This window comes from Neolamprologus brichardi, chromosome 13, assembly GCF_056152115.1.
Source record: "Neolamprologus brichardi isolate AB-2024 chromosome 13, ASM5615211v1, whole genome shotgun sequence".
NCBI lineage: Eukaryota > Metazoa > Chordata > Actinopteri > Cichliformes > Cichlidae > Neolamprologus > Neolamprologus brichardi.
This window is the reverse complement of record NC_142116.1, coordinates 15,910,625-15,935,609: the sequence shown is the minus strand read 5'-3', so window position 1 is coordinate 15,935,609 and position 24,985 is coordinate 15,910,625. Positions and strand designations below refer to the sequence as shown.

The window sequence follows — 24,985 nt, the reverse complement described above, 5'->3', positions numbered from 1 at the left end:
ACTCCTGAGATTTTAACTAAGCCTCAGTGTCAATCAGGATGTTATCGCTCATTTATGGCCTTATGAGCAGGCTATGATGGATCTACTGTACACCTCTTATACACACACACACACACATACTCACAGAATCATGCTTACAAATAGACACTAATACAAAAAGCTGTGCGCACCAAAAAAAAAAAAAAAAAGATGAAAGAAAAAAATATTCATTAGATCGTTGAAAACTTTGAAAACTGGATGTGCACAGGAATCATTTTACTTATTTATGATGAAGAACCGCACATTTTCCTGAAAATATAAATAGGTAACTCTTTGCACTTTGAAAGCACAAGGAACAACCCTTTGATGGTTTCTGTCTTATTTCAGGCGTGCTTACTGAACAAAATGACTGGGTGTGCATCTGAACTTAGTGAGAGTGGTCTCTGCCTGTGCAGCTACCCTTGGAAAAACCCATAAAACTATTTAAATGGTCATCAAACCACATATTTATTGATACATACTGAGGTGTCAAAGCTCATGATTAATGGTGCTGGGAAGGTTGTCAAATGCCGTCTTTATAGGGGAGAGAGTTAGGAAGAAAATTTGAAATCAAGCTGTTTAGTTGATAACTGATGTTACAATTCTTCATAAATTAATACCAATTTTAAGAAAACCGTGTATAGGAATTTCTTTCACTTAGGTATTAATCACGTTATTGTAATGCCTTGGTGCCACTGGATTTTAACATGTCTGACACTCATACGTAAGACAAATGGTAGGGGGTGTAGTAAGGATGTTGGGGGAAACAGGAACTCCAGAGGACCAGTCTTTTGTCTCTTCGAGGACTCTGGGAAGTATCAGGGGAGTGTGAACCTTAAGGTGTGAAACAGCTGTGTACTGGCTTTTGTTCCTGAAGAAGGTATTTAACTGAGAGCCATGCTAGGCTCAGAGAGACTCTGCTGACCGTCTGTCCCGCGGTCATGCAGGGACTTCATCAAGCTTGGTTGTCTATTCTTTGTGTGCGTTGATTAAAGAATGTTAACTACTGCTCACCGCTCATCTGCAGGCTTTATTTAAGTGGAAAACTTCCACAACCGTGACATTTTTGGTAAGCGACAAACTTTTAATGTTTCATTGTTAGATGGTTGCAGATGTTTCAATGTTTCATTGTTCTGTTACTGAACTGTTGTAATGAAGAAGGGTCGATTAGTTACGGACAATTTTGCATTAGTCACGCATCCATCGAACAATTCTTTGGCTAAATAACGACTAATGTTTATAGAAATTGTCAACTTTATGCAAACAATGGTTAGGTTATGGTTTGGGTGGTATGTGAACAAAACAGCCTACCAGCTGAATATTCAGTGTCAGATTAACCTTCATGGTTCAGTTTTGAACTTTATGCTGCCTACAGCTTTCTGTTCACTGCCCACTCTGCACTGCATGGGAGACAGAAAAAGTCAATATACATATACACTCACTGGACACTTTATTAGGCACACCTTGCTTGCACTGGGCCTTCTATGTTCATGGCATAGATTCAACAAGGTTCTGTTAACATGTTGGTCAGGATAGCATCGCACAGTTGCTGCTCACATCCCAAAGGTCAGATTGAGATTTGGTAACACTCTCTGGTAATACAGGGACGGACATGGTTGGCAACAATACTGAGGTAGGTTGTGGTGTTTAAATGATAGGCAATTATGAGCCTGAAATATGCCAATTATGAGTTACTCTTCTATCAGCTTGCAGCAGTCTTCCTAGTCTCTTCTGACCTTTGACATAAACAAGGCACTTTAACATAGCAAGCTTCAGCTTACTCTTTTTCAAACTGTAGAGAAGATCCCTGTTCTGAAATACTCAGACAACTCTGACTGTGATTGGAGCTTCAACTAATCAGGACACAATAATTTTATCACACAGACACACCTAAGAGTTAATTTTAGGATTAAATAAGTAGAGTGAACTACTTTTTGTATTAAAACTTACTTTCCATTCTGTTATTCAATCAAAACAAATGCACGGACATTTACAAAAACACATAAAACAAATTTCAAGACCACTGCACCAAACTCAAAGAGCATCCTATACCAACTCAAGTTCTTCCTGTTGCTATTCTCAGCAACGGAGAGACAGCGAGAGATCGTATATCACGAACAAGCAAAGACACAGCACAGACTGAGCTTATAAACAACATGAACTGTCGCTACAAACAGCAGCCTGGAGTCAAAGGCAACGTTCTTTTTATCAGCTACATCAGATATTTTATTCATCTCTTGGAGACAGTTAAAACTTCACTCAGCAGGCTTTGAATAATAATCAGCTTTGGAAAAAAAACATGTAAAAAGTACATAAATCCATTTTAATTAGTATGTAAATAAGCTAATGTAAACACACAATTAGCATCAAGATAAATTCCTCTTTCGCAGCAGCACCGCTGGAGACTTTGTGGATCGGGGACTTCACTTCTTGTCGTCTCGCTTTGTTTACACACACATCATGCAGTATTAAACATCAATGCGGTTTTATTCTCCCTGAAGCAAAACAACTCAACTCAAAGCAAGTCAAAGATGCTGGTGCCAGACTCTACACATCATTATTGTCTTTTATATTTTTAGGAAGACATCATATTGCACTATTGAGTAATCTCTCACTTGTAACAGCATAATACACACATGTTACTTCTTGCCGATGAGCCCGTGTATCTAAATGAACTAGCTGCAGTCCCACATACAGTACAGGATAAATACATATCATGGTAGAATTTACATACTGAAATGAACTGTACATCATTAGATGGCTGTTTTTCTGAGGTTATCTTGATAAGTAGCTTGACTGAGGCTCAAGGATCCAAAGTGAAGGCTACTCTCGCCTGTGATCATTTGTTTGTATCTCAATGGACATCTTTTGACAATAATATATTTAATGCTTTATCATAATCTTTACTCCCCTGGCAGTCTTCATGAATCAGTCATTCCTGAAAGGACAAGCTACATTAAGTATAAAATAGCACACAGTGCTTCTTCTTGAAAATAAATGCAATACTTTTGATCACTCTACACCAACACACATGCCCACATACTGACACACTTAAAACAACACCAAAAGCCTACATCCATGCTAGCTGCTTTGTGGGGCTGTGCTTAGCAGCACTTAATTGGTTAAACTAATTACCAGTGTTAGCATGGTAACGTTCCCACAATGGCAGCGCTTAATTTTTAGTAGGTAAAATTCTTACCATAGTAACATCTAGTAATTTACACTAATCTCAAAGAAGAGATGATGTTGATGGGATTTCTGTTAGTGTTTTCTCATGAACAAATTGAAACCCGATGATGGTGCTAAATAAAAAGTTCATTTATCACAAAGTTATTATGATTCATCTTGCGGGGAACATTTTACTTGATGGAAATCTGACATTTCTTGAAGCTGTTCATTCAAAGCCATATTGTGACAGTGGACCAACTGCTGGAGGATCAGTAAAGCTATAAACCAGCATCTCCAAGCTATTTGTGCTGATTCCTATGTTTTACATATTAGGATAAAATTAAAAAAAAAACATCTGTTCCTTACCAGGTTTTAAAATTATATAAATACAACCTCACAACAACACATGACATATTACACTGTGACTTTTTTTTATTTAAACACTCTTCTTCACATTGCTTCATTTGACTGAGATGAGCTCTCTTAATAATTTCAACTGGGTTAAAGTCTAGACTTGGACTGAATCATTGCAACACCTTCATTCTTTTCTTTTTCAGCCATTCTGTTGCAACGAGCTGTAGTGGGAATCAAATTTGAACAAGCTTTAGATGTCCATCAGACAGCCTGTCCAACATTTGAATCTAAAATATTTTTGATATACAGAAGAGTTCATTGTCAACTCAGTGACAGCAAGGAGCTACAAGCTCATCCACTTGTATTAGCATGAAGTGTTCCTCTTTGGTCTCATGTATCCAAAGCACATTGTTCCAGAAGTCTTTGTTCAGATCCAGCTTTGCAAGCCTAAGCCATGCAAATTATTTTTAGAGAGAAGAGTGTTTCTCCTGGAAACCTTTCTAAATACATCATATTTGTTCAGCCTTTGTCTAATTTTGCTCTCCTGAACTTTAACATATAACATGCTAACTGATGGCTGTAGTGTCCGAGGTGTAACTCTTTGGTTTTCTGTAGTTTCTCTGAGTTTGGAGTAGATTTGCTGGGATCTCCAATCCTGGAAAAACTGGACGCAGTCTTTAATGCTTTCTGCTTGTGAAAAATCTTCCTCATTGTAGTGTGGTGGACTTGAAATAGTTTGATAATGGCCTTATAATGCTTCCCACATTGATTGGCAGCAACATTTACTTCTTCAAGATCATTGCTGATGTCTTTCCTTCTTGGCATTGCGTTAACACATACCTGAATGCTTCAGACCATCAAACTACCAAAGCATCTGCTGCTCACACTCCCTGATGATCCATTAATCATGTACATTTGATTAGCAGCGCCTGGATCTGAATTCTCTGAATTCTATGCAAGCAGTATGGGCGTATTTGTGTTTTTTACACAGTCTGCATTAAGGATTTGTTTCTGCTAATAAACGATAACACTGTAAAATATCTCATGTATTTCTGTTGATCTGAGGTTGTATTTCATTTATTTTAAGACCTGCTAAAGATAAAACTTTCCATTATATCCTGACATGTGAAACTGAAAGAGTGTGTACTTTCTTTTTCACATGAATGCACTGCCAAAGACTAAATGAGAGCATATGGCACTGAAGTTCTACTGGGAGTTGAGAAACAGCAAACAGAATGACAGAACTGGGAATCAGAGGGTGAATGGACACTTTGTCAGGCTACCTTTCTGTGAACTGACAAATTGTATTCCCCTAAAAAAAGAGTCATTACGCCCATCACTAGTCTGTAGTCCCACACATCAACAATAGTCTCACCAAAGCTCCAAGCAAATGTGATTTCTCCAAGAACCTTAGCCTATGTATTTTGCACATTTCCCCTGAGGATCTTTAACACCACCCTTTTCTATACCTCCTACACAAAGTGACAATATTGTTATAATTACCAACAATATCATAAGCTACATTGTTAAGACTTGTTACATATGATACTATACAGCAGCTCATGCTGTACAGACAATTTGATCGTCCACTTCATACCCAGATGTAGACAGATTGTGAATACGTGTATTGATACTGGACATCAGTGATTTTGGGGGGGAAGAAAACGGCTTCATGGCAATCCCTATCCACTTGTTTGTGTGGGTAAACATTGACAAGCATGTACATTACAATTCATCTCCTGTACAGTTCATTTACACTCTGTTGCACGCTCTTTTTTTTCTTTATACATTGTCTAATGAGCTCCTTTATCTGCTTATTGGCAGTGCTGAGTCATTTTAAAGTCGGTCAGTCCATCAGCCCCAGGCTGGATATCCATTCCACCGGGATGAAACATGAAGGCATCAAAAAGCATAGGAGGCTTAACACAAGCACAACTGAACTCAACTGCTGTGGTAAAAATCTCAATCAACTAGTTGATAAAATGTTATGTTGAAATTAAACTACTTACTGGAATGAAGCCAACGTGTAATCGTTTCTGCAATGACTGTCCAGTGAGTAGTTTAACTCGACATGGCTCTGGTAAAAGTGCACAAGGCTATTTTCATGCAAGGGCTCTCTGCAGAGCAGTTTGCTTCTAGCCCACTGTGTTAAAGAATAAGCAAAACCTACACTCTCATGGTTTATTAAGAGACATGTATAGAGAAAAAGACTGAAGACGGTAAAAGATGAAGACCAACACTATGGTAACAAGAAATAAAAAATGAAAATGAACCATGGTCAAGACAAACTTTTCTGAAAGGCCTTGTCTTTTGTTGGAAGATGTGTGGGCATTGTTGCTGTCTGTTGGTAATCAGCATGCTCGCTGCATCATATTTAATCTTAACAGCCTCCACATATACACACACATACACATTAGTCATACAGTGTTTCATTTCCTAAAGGAGAAATAGTTTTTATGCACTGTATTGTATTGTACTGTAGTGTGATATTGTGAATAAGTAGTTAGATAGATGTGATAGATGATAGATGGATATTTTGTGATCAAACGTAATGTTTTTTTTAATCTAAAAGGATCTACAACTTATTCTTTATCTTACAAAATGAAAGATTCTTTATTCTGCATCAACATATTGCGGTATTTATCAGTTAAAGTCAATAGACAGTTTTTTAAATCCTTGCTTTTGTGTGGGTTTAGGTATTGAACTTCTCTTGCACACATCTATACTCACATATAAATATGCATTTGCCAATAACATCCACGCTATTTCATGCGTGGAACAGGTGTAGAGATAAAAGACCGATGTCTTTCGATTTCTTCTTCTTCTGAACCAAACATGTCAGACTGACTATGTGGCTTCTTAAAGGTACTGCTCTTTGATGTTTGATATTTTCTTAATGATCTCTGCTAAGCTGGAATAGATAGCACAGCCTTCAAGGGCATGAGGTTTGCTTGTTTTCTAAATGAGCTGAGGCGTAGGTCGACTCCAACTCCAAGTCTACCAGAATCTGCTTGCATGCAGCGATGCCTGGCCACAATCTACAGGTGTGTATTTGTGTATATGCACGTGTGCACTCCCCCTCGCTAATATGTGTTTTTTCGAGCGCAGTAAATGACATGGCTGTGTGCATTTCTATGTGAAAGTATGTGAATATGCAGGAAGCGAGAGAAAGAAAGTGAGAAACAGAGTGTGTTTGAGCGTGACCTACAGCTGTGATGTGGATCACTTGTATCCACTGTTGTGAATGAGAAGAATAAATAATTTAAGGTGCTCTCGGTTAGCCTTTTGATATTGAAGCCAAGTGTATGTGAACGGAGCAGAGAACCAAGCAGTCCCACAGCTGGCCTAATTTGCCAGGATTCAAAGCAGCTTGACCTAAACCACCTGAGATGAATGCAGTCATTTAGCAAGAACAGACAGCTACGATTCTCCCAGTAAGGTGGCCGTTTCCTTCCTTTCAGATTTCAGAGATGTTGCATAAAACCTACGATTGCAATGTCAGTGCATAAACAGACGGGCAAAGTGACCTCTCCTTGAAAAAGTCCCGCACTGAAATTTAGTCTAAGGAAGTGAAAGTCTGCAGAATCAGCTACAATGCAGAGATGGTGTGACTCATAGTAGCAGATGTGATGGAATGAGAGAAAATGTGAATGGAAAAAAATTAGAGCAAAAACAATCAATGAGTATTTTAGTTTGATAGCTCTTGGAGAGTGTAGGATATTTCTTCACAGAAACTCTGGTTGCTGTTACGTGTCTAACGATTAGAGTATGCGTGGGTTCTGTTGCACTTGTGTTTATTCTGTTTTGTATCCAGGGTGTGTTTTTAAGCCAGCTCTTCTTCTGGAGGTGATACATTGTCGGCCCCAGCAGAGAGAGCATGAATGTTGTGAATCACCTCCTCGCCTTTTTCTTTCCACTCGTCCTAGAACCTGGTGCTCTCATGTTTCAGCATGCGGATGTTGGTAAGTGTGCCGCTGCCCCTGTGGTGGTATCCGTAAGCCTGGTGCTGCCCCTCCAGTCACCGAGCGCTGCTGCCCGATGACATGGTGCTGCTGGGACTGGAGCCGCCCGAGCCCCGGTCTTCAAACACGCTGATCTCAAGCTGAAAATTTGATGAATGTCAAGGATCACTGTGCGTTGTCGACAAATTCCATGAGAATTTAAAGCAATACAGTTTTAGAAACCTCAGTAAGGTATTTCAACTATTTGGGCAAGCCTAATCTGACCTTACTGTTCTTCAGTGTAACCAGTGGTTTGTTCTAAATCCTCTGTATTTCCATTCATGAAGGGTTCTCTTGTTTGCAGACTGCAAAGAAATTGTTTTTCTTAATTGTGGAAAGAACTCTGCAATCTTATAATTTAGTAGCCTTCTGTGGCCTTCTCCTGTTACTGTGCTGGCCAGTGGATTCCTACTTTTAAAGAAGACATTTTGCTTTCTCTCTTTTTCATCTAAATAAGAGCTTCCTTCTCTTGCATAAACTTGCAGCTCTTTGCACATCAGCGAGTTCCAGCGAACGGCTACCAAACGCTAGTTCAACGCCAGATTTTTTATCTGCTTAGATTGTCATAAAATAACATGGGAACATCTGGCTGTCGAACTGCTTGTCAGGAAACAGTGAAATTCCTTTTGAGCCACAGAGAATGGGAGACAATGTTTATTTATCAATTTCTCAATAATTAAAAAATAATTTTGGATTAATGCTTTTTAGTTAAAGCAGAAACTCTGCTCCCTGATCACATCTTGATTGACTTAAAATCCACTGTGGTGGCGTACCGACAAAAAGCGTGTCACTGTCCAGAAATGTATGAATCGTTATCTGAACTCTCTGCTTACATTCATAAACCTTGGCAATGGTCTTACTGGACAGCGCTACTCTACTATCATCATATGTTGATTTTACTGTTAATAAAATGAGGCTAAACTTAATTACTTGTGAAGGCTTCTACTATTCTAATGAAAAAGTCAGAGAGAGTCAAGCCTATGGGCTCTGCTCTTTAACGTAGTCAGTGGATTTTAATGGTGGCCTGTCTCTGGCACACGTCTATATTATGTTTACTTGTGTTTGTAGCTACATGAAGGTGAGGAAGCTGAGCAGTGGGGAAAATATTAGACAGTACCATATCTGAAATAAGAGATAACAGAATATTTAGAAAGTATAAGCATGCCCCCAATAGGAGGACAGCTTCTGAACCATATGAACTCACATCAGAGTCTCTTTAAAAATTCCTTCTGCATCAAGGAAATCTGAGCTTATTAAAAAAACAACATAACAATAGTCTGCCATGAATTTCTTCCTTCTGGGTTTCTCCTTCCAGAATTCCTCTTGTCTGCGTCTCCCCCTTTGTTTGTTTATGTATTACTTTCTTTGTAGGCCTCTTCTTTTTTTTATTGATAATAACTTTCTCTGTATGTCTCTGGTTTCTTTGCTTCCATTGTTTTCTCTCCTTTGAGACTGTCTGCTTCATTTATTAATATCACCTTTTAATTTCAACCATTTGTTCTCTGCATAACCACTCAGTCTTTTAATATTTGGTAATGGGTTGACCTGGAGCCCGTTTTTTTTTTCCTTTGGCCCAGTGTGGGCCAGGACTGTGTGATGGTCTATTGGACACATTCACTCTCTCCATGTGTCTGTGCTGGTATCAGTCCAGCTGTCAAAAGGAGATATAGTGCTGTCCACTCCTGAAAATGTAGCAATTCATCTCTAAAAGAACAGCCACATGAAAACTTGGAAATCATTGAAAAGGCCTTGATATAAAACCTTACTTCCGATTGACCACATTAATATTATTTATTATTTATTTTTTGCATATTTCCATTTTAAAGTAAAGAGCTTTCTGTTTTTTTCAGAGCTTTTTTAAGATTTACTCACGATAAAAAATAGTTGGCCCCTGCACAGCTACTCTGCAGCAGCTGGACTTTAAGTGTCTTGTTCATGAGCATCCTGATGGTAATTTATGAAGAAGTTTTTTTTCATCCATTTGCTGTATCAAATCCAGATGTTTCCATCAGTTTCAATAATTCTAACCAATGTCTTTCCACGCCATCTTTAAACTGTCTTATAAATGTTGAGCTGTCCTGTCTGGGCCTTTATCCACTATCCATTTGTTGCACAGAGATTACAGTAACATATGGGAGGAGGATACAACCCTCATTCCTCTCTCTATGGGGTCTGTGAGCAGCAGACCTCGAGGAGCGTAGATCTTCTCATTCTGCTCCTGGATGAAACCTGATATCTTCCTCAGCACCTGGAATAAAACAAGGGGGCAGAGAGGTATTAGAACAAGTACCTCTGGAGGTAATCCAGATTTGATTAGAAATGTTGGAGGTAAGATGAAAACCCAAGCAGGCTCCCATAAAAAAAATTCAGTACCTGCAGACTACTTTTTCAGGATGCGTTCTGTGTTACGCGCGGTATCTAAAAGAGGTTAAATTGGCCCAAGTTACTTTAACCTCTGGAAAATATGAAAAATGAAGGAAACTAATTTGCAGTTCTTCTGCGCATACTTAGCATGCGGCATATGATACCAGCTCTGTCAAATCATTGCCTGGCTTTATTTTTCCTGTGCATTAAAATCCAAACTTAAAGTAATTCCATTATGCTCCAAGTATAGCAGCCATTTTTTCTGCATACTTCCAAGCCACTCATGTCAAGCAGGGCTGCATGAATTGAATTACTAAAAATGATGAGAATGAGCTTTTCTCCTTTTGAACTTTTCCATTTGGAAGCTCGAGTTCCTAATTCAAAAGATGGCTCTCTTTAAGGCTAAATGTCATGCCTTGGTTAACTGTCAAGGCTCTAAAATATGAAGTGGACAGTTTATTTAGATTGCACTGGCAGTGGACGTTTTTCTCGGTTTTGCAAGTAAGCATTGCAGCAACTGTGCGAAAACCACAGAGCAGCAGTGGAGTGAATCTGTGCGGTTCAGGCCATGCTTTGGCACACAGATTCAAACAAGCATGTCTGTATACATTCTCTCATTCATTGCAACTGCACACAAACCGTTTTATCTGGAGATTTGAATAGTGTCTACGAAACCTAAGAACTGAATGTTGTTCCAGCGATGCTGCTGATAGCAACCAAATGTCTGCAGACTGATGGCCAGTAATGCCAAACAGGCAGCTATTAGCTAAAGTGGGTTTATTAGAACGGCTTATTCAGCCTTAGCTATGCCTCCATGGGAACAAATCATGCTGATGTACCACGGCTCGCCTAAACTCTGCCAGTGTCATGTCGGCCAGCGCCGTGTTCCTCTGTGCCTCATTTGCACCCACAGAGCTGCTGCCACTACACATGTAAACCGATTTGTACAACTCTATTAAGGAGAGCTTATTTCAATTCTTTATGACTTTGTAGAGATGCTGTACATTTCCTCAGGTCTGAGGAGGAGACAGGAGAAGCATTTGCTTGCTGTGACTTCTTCCAAATACTACCTGCCCTGTTTTAACAAGGGCATTGCACAGATTTTATAATATTTGGCAGGGTGCAGACTCTGTAATGTCCAGTGCTGCTGATTCGGACATTGATTGATTGATTGGTAATTTATTTCAACATGTGAACAATATACAGGTACATTTAGAAAAGAAAATAAGAGAGAAAAAAAATATTATACAAAATACATACAAAAAAACGTTCTGATTAATTTACATGTTGAAAGGGAGTGGGAAGAAGTAAACACTTATTTAATCCCACCCCTTTGCCATAAATTATCATTTAATATTTAGTCAGCTTCCTTACTGATATAATTTGTAATAAAAATAGTGAACAGATTTCTGATATACTATATACTATAATATCACATCATGAGGTTTTTTTTTTTTTTTAAATAGAGACATTCACTTAATTTCAATATTTTCCCTTTCTTTATAGTTCGAGAAGATCATATTTTTATAACTCTTTTTGAACAGTTTTATGTTTGGACATTGCTTTAATTCCATATTCAGACTGTTCCATAGTTTCACTCCATGAACAGAAACACAAAAGCCTTTTCTTGTAGTACGTACCTTCATTGTTTTGAAGTTACAAAAACCCCTTAAATTATTTCTCCCTTCTTTCAAAAAAAACATACTCTGAATATTACCTGGCAGTTCTTTTTTTTTTGCTTTGAATAGAATTTGTGCTGTTTGGAATTTCACTAGATTGTCAATTTTCAATATTTCAGACTGCAAAAATAGTGAGTTTGTATGCTCCCTATAACCTGCATTGTGGATGATTCGAATTGCTTTTTTTTGAAGAGTAAAAAGTGAATGTAATGTGGTTTTATAGTTATTGCCCCAGAGCTCTGCACAATAGCTTAAGTATGGTGAAACCAGTGAACAGTATAGAATATGAAGTGATGTTCTGTCGAATACCTGCTTTGCCTTGCTTAGTATTGCAATGCTACGTGATACTTTGGAATGAATATATCTTACGTGAGCTCTCCAGTTAAGTTTTTCATCTATTATTACCCCCAGAAATTTATTTTCACTGACTCTTTCAACACAACTCTTACATTTGCATTCCTAAGTACAGCTCTGCTGCGTAATGACTTCAAAGTTTCCGAGCTGCAGTACGTGTGAAAATGGTTCTATTGAACATGACAAATTCACATTCTATTTTGTGAGTTAGCTAAAGGTCATTGCAGCACACAGCCTAGAGCGATTAAAACAACACTGAGCAGTTCACTGAGCACTGTGCTCCTCTAGTATGTCAAAGGCCTCGTACAGCTGCAGGCCCAGCTGCTTATACAGTGACCCTTGTTAGTGGAGACTAAACAACAGAAGAAATATTTTTTCGTCTCCCATTGGAAAAAGATACTTTTGCAATAAAATGTCTGGAAAACATTAGGACATTGCGTTTCTCGGTGAAAAGAAATTGAACTGAAGCCATCGAAATTCAGCGGTTTTGCCCCGCTGTTCTTTAAATCAGTGAGATCCATGTGAAATAGCGCTGAGCACAAAGCAATCAATATTTGACTTATAAGATATCCACACATTTCTTAACGCAACACAAACCATTTCCTTTGCTACAAACTCCAAGAGAATCAAGCATCGCGGTAAAGTGGCAGAGAGACACACAGAGGAGCCCTGACTAATCAGTTTACTGTGGTTCAGGGAAAAGGCCAATCCTTTCACTTGCTAGCGAGCTCTCGGGGCAGCTCAATCCTCTTCGGTGTAACAATATGACAGTCAAGTATCCAAGCTGTGCCTGTGTTGTACTGGCATGTGTGTGTGACAGCCCTTCTGGGAAAAGCTTTGTGTTTGTGACAGCATACGCACAATCCCCTGCTTATGCTACCGAATGCAATATAAAGGATTTTATGTGTGTGTACACGTGTCCTTTAGAAACCCATACTGTATGTTCAGCTGCATTCTTGTCAATAATACGAGAAGAAAAGTAGAAGATGGAGGGCACAAAGTGTGCGTGAGGGAAGTCTTGTGAATGTTTTTACGCACATGTATCTGTTCTGACATGCTGGGAGCAATCAGTGTCCTTTGATGGTGTGACATGTAAGCATCAAGGGACTCTGAATCTGCACCCTGATCTGCGAGCGCTGTGTTGTGGGACTCGGACGCACATGAACATGCAGCATCAACTTGGGTGGGTACAATTTATCATCATCAGTCATAATGTTGTTCAGCCAAGATGGCTGAGTTAAGCAAGCAAATAAACAACTCTCCTGAGAAACTGATAGAATCTCAGGATCTTAATGGGGCAGCACCCAGCTGACAGGGACATGAAAAGAGCCTCAGACTAGGCAATTTCTGCATGGCTTCAACTCAGCAATAAGTCCTTTTGTACTTCTTGGTCAAGCTCCTAGTACCTCGTAGTGCTTTGATGAAGAAATGTTTACAAAATGCAACAAGACAAGGGAGATGAATGCCGCGGGTGACAGAGATCAGAACAGAGAGGAATGCAGAAAACTTCATGCAGCTCCACTTCTATCTAAAACGGCGGCAGGTACACACAAAATCACAAGAGGATTAATCACGCTCGCTGTGTCTGCCTATGCGATTGTGTTATTTGTGCGTGTGTTCCTGTTCCATTTCAGTGACTAACAAGCAGCTACACAGCCATGCGGAGCTTTAACCACCTGCCCTTTGTCAAGATGGGCATCTTGGTTGCACTTTAGGTAAGCGACAGCTGGCGTGCCATGCCTTATCCAGCGGCACACTTGTGTGGCCTTTAGAGTGAGTTTTAAACTCTGGTGGACAGACAGAGAGAGAGATTGCATCTCCAAGAACTGTGTGTTCTCTTCTTAAAGACCCGGATGAGGCTTAATGTTTTTTTGAGTGGGAAAGAGTTGAATTCAATAGAAATTGACACATAGAGGAGAAAATAACACTTCTGTAACTGGAGTTCATCACTGCACATTAAAAGGTTCACCTTCATCTCACATTCTGAAATTCTGGGCTCTGTCCACTGAGGCATTTGTGTGCATCTTTTACTGTTTTTTTTCCAGGTTCCTCAGTCTCCTACCAAGGCATGTGGGATACGTGCAGCATGAATAATGTGCTATCACTTGTGAACTGTGTTTGGGTTTGCATGGCGTTTTCGCTATACCCAGAGAAGAGAGTGCAATACAGGTTGTCTTGTGCTGCAATTTAAAGACACATTCTAGTTCGAGATGTGGTTTCAGGTTTAAAAAGGGGAACAGGTATAGAAGATGCTCACTGAACTCCATACAAAACATAAAAAAAGCTCATAAAGTGAGCCTGAGGAATAGATGGTGGCTGAATCGAACTGTGCAGTAAACTGAAAGAATGGTTGAATTTACAGCAAAAGTCTGTTGTTTTATCTACAGCAGATCTTTTGATTGTTTTGATTTTTGATTTTATTGATTAGCATTCAAATATCTCAATGAATACAGAACAAAGATCTACCACAAAGCAAGAAAGCATGAGACCATCTTAAAGACCATCTTAAAGATGGTTAATGGAATAATAATTGTATTTTTATATTTAAAAGGCTAATTTTAACTCATTTTAAAGCTACAACCTCTATAAAAAGCAGCAAACTGAAACAAAAAGATGACAAGTTACAAAAAAGTTGTGATTATACAGTATTTCCACCCAAAATGTAATATTTTGTGTACACAGACTTCTTACCTTTTCATATCGCGTTTCCATGCAGAGGAAGATGATATAAGCTGTTGCACAAGCCAGACATCCTTCCAGGTACGACTGACCTCCAATTTTTTCAGCCTCAGCATAATAAGAGTTAAGGGTCTTCACCGTCTCCTCAAGTAAAGTTCGTTCAATCTACTTATAAACAAAAACAAACAAGACCAACAGCGGTTGTAAGAATGGCACAAGTGAAATATGTTCTGTTAGCCTGCCAAATATGCTGCCTGTATTCTACTCAACCCAAAATACAATTTTTTCAAGGAATTAAAACAACAACAACTTTGATTACAGAATATGGAAAACCTGATGAACAATTACTTATAACTACGTCAGCAATGTATTTTTTCCATCTGACAGAGAACATTTGCAGTAAATTGATGACAACTGATGTTTTCTTGCTCTGCTCTTTGTGTGGATTGTCTGCTTCATATGCAAATTGCTAGACAAATATGCAATAATACTCCTACATAACGCCATTCACTAATTAAAGCAAGGTATAGTAAGTAAAATTGCTCTTTAAATAAATAGCACATTCTCTCACACAGTCTTTAACTAAAGGCATCTCAGGAGATGTTAGATGGGGAGAAATATATATATTACTTACACAACAGACATTTGCATCCATCTGTGGATGATGCTCTTGTAATTATTATGCATAATGTGTGCATTTCAAGTATTAGCTTTTTGCGTTTGAGGACCAGCGTTACAGGAATGAGAAGTTTCCTGGTTTAAGAAGCATCCCATATGCATAAGTGTTGTTTTAAGTGTATCTGCATCTATCTGTGAGTTTAGCTTAATAGACAAGTCTACAGTATGGGCCATCAATCTTTCTGTATCAGTCAAATTAGAGTTATATGAAGTCGGGGGTTATATTGCCTTTGTCTAGGTATTTGAGTGTGTGTTTGGACTCACCCTGTTGTCAAGCTCTGATGGAAACTTGGCCTGGAATCGGCACACAGTTCCTTCACTGTAGTCTCTCTGTATAAACACCTTGGTGACCAGCGATGGACTGTGCCGGAGCTCCTGAAGGTTGTGGAACTAAGAAGTTACAAAAGAGAAGAAAAAAACAGAAAAATTAATTTTGTGGTCAAGAATACATTTCAATTCATGTACAGTACTCTATGGATATAATAAGAGAAGATATATATATATATATATATATATATATATATATATATATATATATATATATATATATATATATATATATATATACATACATATATATATATATATATACATATATATATATATATATTAGGGGTGCAACAATACTCGTATCGATATTGAACCGTTTGATACAGTGCTTTCGGTTCGGTACACATATGTATCGAACAATACAAAATTTTGTGTTGAGCGTTCAGTTGATCTGTGTTCGACTACTCCGCCTAGGCTGCACTGTCGAGCGCAGATCCACTGACAAATTAAAAAGGCATGAACATTTTTTTGTATTTTTTTGTATTTTGTAAAATATCAAACCGTGACACCAAAGTATCGAACCGGACGGAACCATGAATTTTGTGTATTCATGGTTCCGTATATATATATATATATATATATATGTTCGAGCTCCTCAATCTGCCTCTAAAGTTGGGCTCAGAAACTCTTTAGAGCAAGCTAATGTCTTCTGCAACCCTTGTTGGCTTGGCTTGTTTGGAAAGGTTGCCAAGAAGAGGACTCTTCCCTCCAAAACGAACATGGCTGTGCAGCTTAGGTTGCAGAAGGTTGCATCTGAACGAACCACAAGATATCTGGAACAATGTCCTTTGGAGGTTAGATGACAGCAAAAGCACAAACAGCATATCTGCACAAACATCTCATACCAACTGTAAAGCACGGTGGTGTAGGGTTGATGATTTGAGCTTGATTTGTAGCAACAGGATCTCCTCCTTTGCCCTCTGATCTCCTCTGTTTACCAAAGCATTAGTTAAATGTGAGGCCATCTGTCTGACAGCTAAAGCTTGGCCAAATTGGGTCGTGCAACAGAAAAGTAATCCCAAGCACAGCAGCAATGGCTGAAACAGAAAAGAATCAAGATGTTGCAATGGTTCAGATGAAGTCCAGACCACAATCTGACTTAAACGCTGTAGTGGGACCTCATGAGAGCTGTGTATAAGTGAATACATGCGAACCTCAGTGAAATGAAGCAACACTGTGAGCCAGAATGCCTCTCCTATGATGTGAGAAACTGATAAAGTCACACAAAAGAAAAAGCCAAATTACTTCACGTTCTTGCTGCTAAAGGTGGCTTTACAAGCTGTTGAATCATGGAATGTTCTTAGTTTTTCACAGGACTGTATAAATGAAAGTGTAAAAAGGCTTTTGCTGCACAATAAAATTTAAGTTTAAGTTCGAAACTCAAGAACTGTTGCGACGTTAATGCACCAACATCTTTGACTTAAAGTAGCTGGCACTCTCATTGCTGTCTTCCAACATCAAAACATGAAAAATGATGTTTTACACCCAGTCATTTACATTAAAAGCATACAGCAACAAGCAAGTGGGGCACTGTAAACTTATCCCCTGCTGATCTAAATTACTGTCCTCAAGAGGACGGTAATTAGGGATACAGTAAAAGTATGCAGGAAGAGGAGAAGGCAGGGAGAAGGAGAGAAAATAAGGTGGGAAATATGAGGTTGTGTTCACTTCAGACAGAACCTGAAATCATTTTATAAAAACACTGTGGTTCACATGATAAGCTAAACATTTGTGCAGCTGTTAAGTTTTTTCTTTTTTTTTAAAGGCTTGGCCAGTTACAGCAGTGTCACTGTGACCTATATATTAACTAAGTACATGCTTGTACATGCATGAGGCAGAGAAAGACATTCCAAAACTTTGGGATACAGTGCATACGTCAATAGAGAAATCAATTTGCAGATCATTTCAACCTTGCAGTTATTTGTAAATAGTAGAAAGAGAGCATATTTAATGAAACTGAGTTTTAAAAAGTCTAAAAAATGTACAAAAGTTTAAATGGAGGCCACAAAAGACTGAAAAGATATGTCATGCTAAAAATCTTTGCCAGAAATGGAAAGGCAGCAGATGGAAATAGTTAGATTAGTTACAATTTAACAATAGCACTTCTTAGCATGAAACTGCAAGAAAGAATTCATGGATTTCATTATCTGTGGTCAGTAATGTGGTGAATGATAAATCAAGCAAAATGTCACAGACAATATTGAGTAGCTGGAACTACACCTAATTAAAACATTCATTTTTTAATTGCATGCTGGTGTTGTAATTACGTGGCTCATGAACACGCCTCAGAACCATGTCAGTGCATCCACAAAGTCAAGTAAAAACACATGTAACCAAGAACAGGAAATGTATGAACAATATCCAGGAAACACTACTGTCTTACCTAAGCCTCTGATAATTTAAAATAAATTAAGGTGAATCCTCAGAGTTAAGAAGGAAAGGGCCCTCCAGCCTGTTATCAGTGCCTCCCTTAATGACGCCATAGTGCATTAGTTCACATGGCCAGGATAACTTGCACATCTGTGCACACTATGAATGCTAAATAATATATTGAGATTTTGGAGCAACAGATGCTGCCTTGTGGACATGTTCTGTCAGCATGGAAAAAGCACATTCTACTGATATTATATCAGGATGTTTACACGTCTGCAGTTTGGATCATTGGATCATAAAAAATGACAAAGAAGACAAACTGTTGAGGAGCTGAAATACGTCAAGCAAGAGAGCTTATCTTATAGACCTTAGTATTTAAGTATAGTATTTACTGATAAATAATCAAGTTTAAGTTACTTTAAAAACACTGCATCTTTTTGGCAGTAGCCAGACTTAGTACAGTGCCAGCCTTTCATCTCTATATATGGTGTATCACTCACGAGCAGGAATAGCATCCAAGCTGCTATTTTTGTCTGCTAACAGCCACAGTCATCCATCTCACAGCCAGAGCTTTTAATACACCCCCCCTCCCCAAAACACACACACAGTTTTGGGGTTTTTTTTTTTTGCTTTCCCTGTCTCTTGCCACCATGGAGCCCTCACTCTTTCTAGTGTTATCTTCAGGCTATCATGATGAACAACAAGTCCTTCTATTAATAGAAGCAATTTACAGTTTCAGCACAGAGCCGAGCATCATTTATCCAAGTCAGAATCAGCTGGCCACAAGAGAGACTCATTAACATCATGCAGGTCCGTCTTTTATGAACGTGTGCATGTGAATGTGATGCTATACATACATGCACTACATGCATGTACATACGTTAGATGTCTTTTTAGAACTGAATGGAGACAAGGCAGAAATATTTGTTGTTGGTCCAAAAGGTCTCTTTTTCTATTAGTTGACAAAGTTTTCAATGATTTGGCCGCCAGTATATCTCTGACTTGCTCATTGTTTATGACTCGGCCAGACCTGTCAGGTCATCAGGTGGAGATTTTTTAAATGGTCCTAGAATCAGATCCAAGTATGTTGAGGGTGCTTGCAGTTACTGTCTGCTGACTTGAGATCAATTACATCTGTACTAACATTCAAACACAGACTCAAAACCTTATTTGCTCACACGTGTCTACCCTCAATAACTGTGTGTGTGGTTGTGTGTTCAGTTGTATTTTGCTGTTTTCATTGCCTTAAAGCATTGCGAACCTACACAGCTTTTTATAGTTTTATCTCCTGTGTTAAGCACATTGAATTTATGCATAATGATCAGTGTTATATAAATAAAACTGTCAAGTGGCCTCTGTGATGTGGTGCACTAATCAAAAAAGAACAAAATGAAAAGTTCTGTTAAATGCACATACCAGGGCTGGTTAAACACATATGTAAATAAAAAAAATCTTTAACAGTGGGCATGAAGAACATGTAAAATGACAAATAAAATGGAAAAAGTATGAAATAAACAAGATTTAAAACATTGCAACTTATTAAGCTACTATGCAAATAAACTCACATAAAAAACCACCCCTGTAAAGGAGTGACTCAATGCTTATCCTGTGGTTTTAATTGAAAAAATAGTAGAAACATTGGATTTTTCATCCTGCTAATACCTGAACACTTGCACAGAATACCAGGGTAACACCATGTTTTCACTGACAGTTTCTCTGGGAGCAGTCCAGTCACCCAGTCACGAGTCATCTGAGTAAACCTTGTTGGCTTGCCTCACACTGTCACATCCAGGCCAGCAGGACAGTTGGCCCCGTCCTGACCAACTGACCTCTGCCTTACATTTCTGTACTACACATAACTTACACTAAAAGAAGAAAAGCGGGTGTCTCCCTCCCTGTGATTTGCCTAAACATGAGGCTTCACAGTATCCCAATCTCGCACTCCATGCAACTAAGGCCGATTAAAGCTGGAGAAACACTCGCAAATTCAGTCTCATAAGAGGCTACATATTTAACCTTTTAACCTGTCTTCTTGCCAAAGCTCCTTTAGACTGAGTGACATCAATAATCATAATTATGCCGTCAAACTGGGGAATCAGACTAATAAAACATCTTTGTCAAACTCATTGCCATATTTCATGATATTTCATGACCTGCATTTACTAGACCAAGTCTGCTGGTGGAGATGAGTATCAGGGGTGATTTGTAATAAAAGGACAGAAGGGAGAGTGAGAGGGAAAGTTTAAAAGATGGTAGCGAGATCTGCTTTTATGGATGGTTTCAAGTGAGTATCAGTAACGAAATAACAAGAGGCAAAGCTGGAGGTGTCAGAGTTGAAAATGCTAAGATTTTCAGAGTGACCGTTAAGACAGGATTAGAAATGAGTATATCAGAAGAACGGTTCAGGCTGAGCAGTTTGGAGACAAGGTTAGAGAGGCAAGGACGAGATGGTTTGGACATATACAGAGGAAAGACCACAGAGAAGATTTATGGATGCAGGGACAGAGGGTTAGTGTGACAGAAGAGGATGCTAGGGGTAGGGTGAGATGAGGGCTGATGACTTACTCACATTAGTTACTGTGTTGACCCCTAAAGACAGCAGCCAAAAAAAAAAGTAAGAGTACCTGGACCAGTAGGACGCGGGTGGATGGGTCTGACTCGTTATCTATGACAGTTTTATACTCACTCGAGAGTTACTTCCAGTCAATGAAACAGCTATTTTTCATTTATACTACTGAACACAAAAAACATTTCTTAGTCTTCTGGTGGTGATATGAAATGCAGAAGTATCTCTGTATATTTATACCTTGAAGACAAACAGGTTTATCTTGGTCGACTGCTTATTTTTCCTCTATGGGAGCCAAGGGTTCAAATCTGGTCTATTCCTGCATCTAAATATAGTGCAGAAGCAGACACCAATGTTAAAGTGTGATACTGATCACACAGGCCTCTGTTAAGAAGCTCTGCATGGTGCTACGCTGTCTGACTTCTATTTCCACCCACCCATCTTTAACGTTATGTTTAATATTTTTTTGCCTGCACACTGATTAAATTTCAGAAAAACGTGCATCACCAGGTAACAAGCCCATAGAAAGGTACTGCATCAAGTAAACAAGGATGAATAAAAACCACATAGATAATCTTTACTGCATGGCAATGACAGACATATCCTAAATTACTAAATAATAAACTGCTGTCCCCTTATACGCAGTTCATTTCAATTTTATTGCGAATAATTTTCTTGAAGGACTTTCATACGATGAACAAAAAAAGAGCATTTTCATACCCTATGAGCATACTCTGCCAAGTTGAGCAGACAATTTTTTTTTTAAATCAAACGCAAAATGCATCAGTGAAATCTGTTGACTGAGAAAAATATCATTTTTTCTCTGTCATATTCTTTCAGTCCTACATGCGGAATCAAACCCACACTTTAATTCCTGCAGTTTGCATCTGTAGATCTGTGAGCCTCATTGCTCTGACGTGTTTCCTAGTTAAGTCACTCCGACTCAGGGAGCGCATACAGACGACACGGGTGAGTGTTGCCAGTGGGCAGGCATTGCAAACGGTACACAGACGATTACAGCACAGTAAATGCACCCAAATTCATTCACTTCATTCTTGTTTTCTGCAGCCTTTCAGCATGTTTTGTTACAGTCAGCTCCCTTTTCAGCCCTTCATAATATAAGTGATTCTCTGCCATTGAGAGCAGAGTTTTTAATGCTTGCTGCCAAGCTGGGTTATCCAGAGGTCTATAAATCAATAATGTTTTGACAGTGTTGACAAAACTGTGAGACTGTCATGACATCTAGGTCGAAGAACAGTAACTGTTGGACCAAAGCTTACAGAAGAAATAATTTGCAGGAAAAAGGACGACTTTTTTTTTTTCCTTTTCTCAGTGGGGAGCTAAGTCTGTGCAGGTCTCTGTGGGGGTTTCAGTGCTTTTGCACATTATTTCTTAACGGTGTCATACTCAAGCTGAAGCAAACCTACAGTCTGCGAGGAAACTCTGGCAGTAGTGGACTTAATGGATCCAGAGAGTGTCCATGCAGCATAAACAGTCTGCAGAATGAGCTGAGTGTTACTCAACACTTAATGCAGTCGTTTGCTGACTTGGCAAACAATAAATGTCATAGAATGAGTTCTAATATAATATGTGACAGGGAAGCAGAGACAGGCTGAGAGGCAGATGGATAGGAAGCAAACTGTGGTGCTCATCTCAGACTCAAATCACCGATGGTTACAAACTGCAGCAGCCTGTTCGCATTAAATATGGCATGGATAATTGATGGGCTTTGGACATTAAATCTGTCCTAGGTGCATACACTGCATGTGTTTAAGTGCGCGTGCATGTTGTGTTCCTGTGCAGGCATGTGTGTGCCTGTGTGTGTCTGTGTGTAATTGATGGGGCTTGGACAGGGATACTGGCAGACCACCAATGGAAGTCAGGGACACTCTGCCAGGGTCTTGCAGGCTCCGAAAAAAATATATGCATCGATCTTGCCAAGCTTCTTATCCCCTGCACCTTTACCTGCAGAATCACTATTTAAGAATTATACCTTCACTCAGAAATAAGTTAGATGGTCATGTATGTACAGCCACACGCATGCAAACACACTGTTGTATGAATATAACCAAATGTGCTGTGTCCTGAGATCATGATTATGATAATGTCTTCACCAATATGGTGATGCAAACTGACGGAGAGGAAGACGTGCTGCTCAGCCTGATGGCTTTTGGGGTATTTTGGCAGGTACCTCTGTGACTGATTTTCTGAGTGCAATAGCATCACAACTGTGCTACATATAGTCACACAACTACAGGTATGTAGTTGGGTTGTGGATATGTTTAGTCTGATCCATGAGTACTGAGAAAACGACACTTTAATTTGTCCCACAGCACAGTGTGTCTGTTTAATGTATTTTTGACTTCCATGTATCTTTACATAAACATATAATCATTGACACACAAGGCTGGGGATTGATAAGTCATCGCAGTTGGCTGGTTATCCAGCAGTTGTGCTCTGTGATACTAACTGATAACACTAACAGTTATAGGATCTCTGCATTTTCTTGAATAAATAATTTCTATGTTTTTTGTGGGCGTGAAGGAAATCGGACAGTGGAGAGTTAAGTGTGTGGCAGGGATAAAGATTTATCGAGCTGATTTAAAAGTATGACCAAGGCAAAGACATGGTTAGGATGTCCCTGTCCATGGTGCTGACTGCTCCATCATCATTACCACTGTCATCAGCCTCCTCCGCTTTGAGCCTACTGGAGCTGTCTGAGTGATACTGGTTTCTGTTTCTTATCAGGCAATGCCCGAGAAAGCAGTATCTGTGTTGGAGGGGGAAAGGAAAACAAACACTTGTTTATCAGACGATATTAGTCACAGCTTCTAAACACTGATTAAAGTAGAAGAAATTGAAGCCGGGGAAGGAAAAAAAATGTCCTGACGTAAGGATAATGTTACACGACTTCAAATTCACACAGCTCTCAAGATCCAGTCGGCGGATTTGATTGAAATAAAACAGCGTTCACCCAAACCACGATAAGACACAGAAATCGGAGGCACAATAGGTAAGACATTCAGTTACGAGACGGCAATTCTCAAGCTGGATTTCTTAGAAAAACAGCAACGGGAGGTGCACAATACATCTTGGAGCTTTTTTCATAAAGAACTCACAGAAAATGTAAAGAATTTCCTTACCTCTGTCGCCATATTGCAGTGAGTGGGTTGCGGGATCTGTCCCGTGCTGAAAACGGCAACCGTTTGCGCGTGCTGTTTGGGACAACGCAACTACAGCCCGCCGGTAAGCGGTCGCCCGCGTGCACGTGTGTGTGCGTGACTGCGCGCGCTCCTGCTGGACTCACGGCGGGATGCGGTCACTGGTGGTTATGCTAATCTGAATTTCTGTTTATCCAGAATAATCTGCTTTCAGATTCAGTCACAGTTTCAGAAAGCAAACGGAGGTTAGATTGAAGCATCAGCAGTTTATTTGGGTTAGTTTTTCCTTTTGTGCCCCCCTTTTATTTTAGGGCTATATTAATAATTACATTGATTATCAATAATTCAAACAAAGTGCCCTGGCTGCTGCTTCTGTTTGTGACCAGTCAGGATGCCCAACAATCGCTTTATCTCAGTCCTGTTTCTACAGCGTGGAGTATTAATAATAATGATGATAAAAATGGTCATTGGGTATTAGATCATCACATTGAATGATAAAGTGATTCCACTGGGAATATTACAGCAAAGTTTGTTTTTTTAAACAGATGACTCACTCCTAACCGCTAGCATGCAGACATACTTCTGTTCAGTCATACTGTACCGTGTTTTCATATCTAGGCACTGCTTATACTCTTATCTGATTAAGGGAGTTATGATGGAGATATGAATCATACTGTAGTCCATATGTCAAATGCACCATCAAGATATACTCGTTACATTTCTCATTCAGAGCCCATTCAGATGCACCGCATTGCTGCATTTTTCCCTTCAAGAAACAGAAAATTCTTCCAGGTCATGGACACACCAAGGTCTTACCTGAGGTGAATTATTTAGAAGGTTGGCTTAAAATTCAAAAACGCGACTAAAATGTGGTAGCATGATAAAGACTTATATGTTTGTGCAACTGAAAATGTTTTTCTTTACATAAAAATGAGAGAATGAAGAACTACAGGGAGTAAAAAGACTTTGTTTGACACCATGAATGCAGTGTGCTGAAATGAACGACTTCTCCAAGGCTTACATTGCATCCCTGGCAAACTCCCTGAAATCAAACACAGGCAATGCAAACACACATTATATTTAGAAAGACACAACAGCAAGCAACTCTTGTGAATGGAAACAGAATCCAAAAATAAGACAGGAGTGCTCTAGCAAAAAGAAAATTATGCAAAACTAATATTATCTGCCAAGATCCCACTGCTTGCTCCAGATTGCTTGAAAAGATGTGTATCTAATCACACACTGGCACAGATTCCTTTG

General features: G+C 39.1%; 1 protein-coding gene across 1 annotated transcript; it reads right to left on the bottom strand.

Moving 5' to 3' along the window:
* Nucleotides 1-2,235: 2,235 nt before the first annotated feature.
* Nucleotides 2,236-23,819, bottom strand: golga7bb (golgin A7 family, member Bb). The gene is made up of 5 exons (XM_006783896.2): nucleotides 23,708-23,819; nucleotides 15,560-15,685; nucleotides 14,630-14,782; nucleotides 9,688-9,789; nucleotides 2,236-7,642 (listed from the first exon to the last, which is right to left on the bottom strand). Exons 1-5 carry the CDS (start codon nucleotides 23,717-23,719, stop codon nucleotides 7,559-7,561), a joined length of 477 nt encoding a protein of 158 aa, XP_006783959.2. The 5' UTR covers nucleotides 23,720-23,819; the 3' UTR covers nucleotides 2,236-7,558.
* Nucleotides 23,820-24,985: the final 1,166 nt, after the last annotated feature.

Coding starts and splice junctions, on each gene's coding strand:
- golga7bb (XM_006783896.2), bottom strand. Junction 14,783..15,559: donor CATCAGAGCTTGACAACAGG/GTGAGTCCAAAC, acceptor GTTTATAAGTAG/ATTGAACGAACTTTACTTGA. Junction 7,643..9,687: donor TAGAGAGAGGAATGAGGGTT/GTATCCTCCTCC, acceptor TCAAATTTTCAG/CTTGAGATCAGCGTGTTTGA.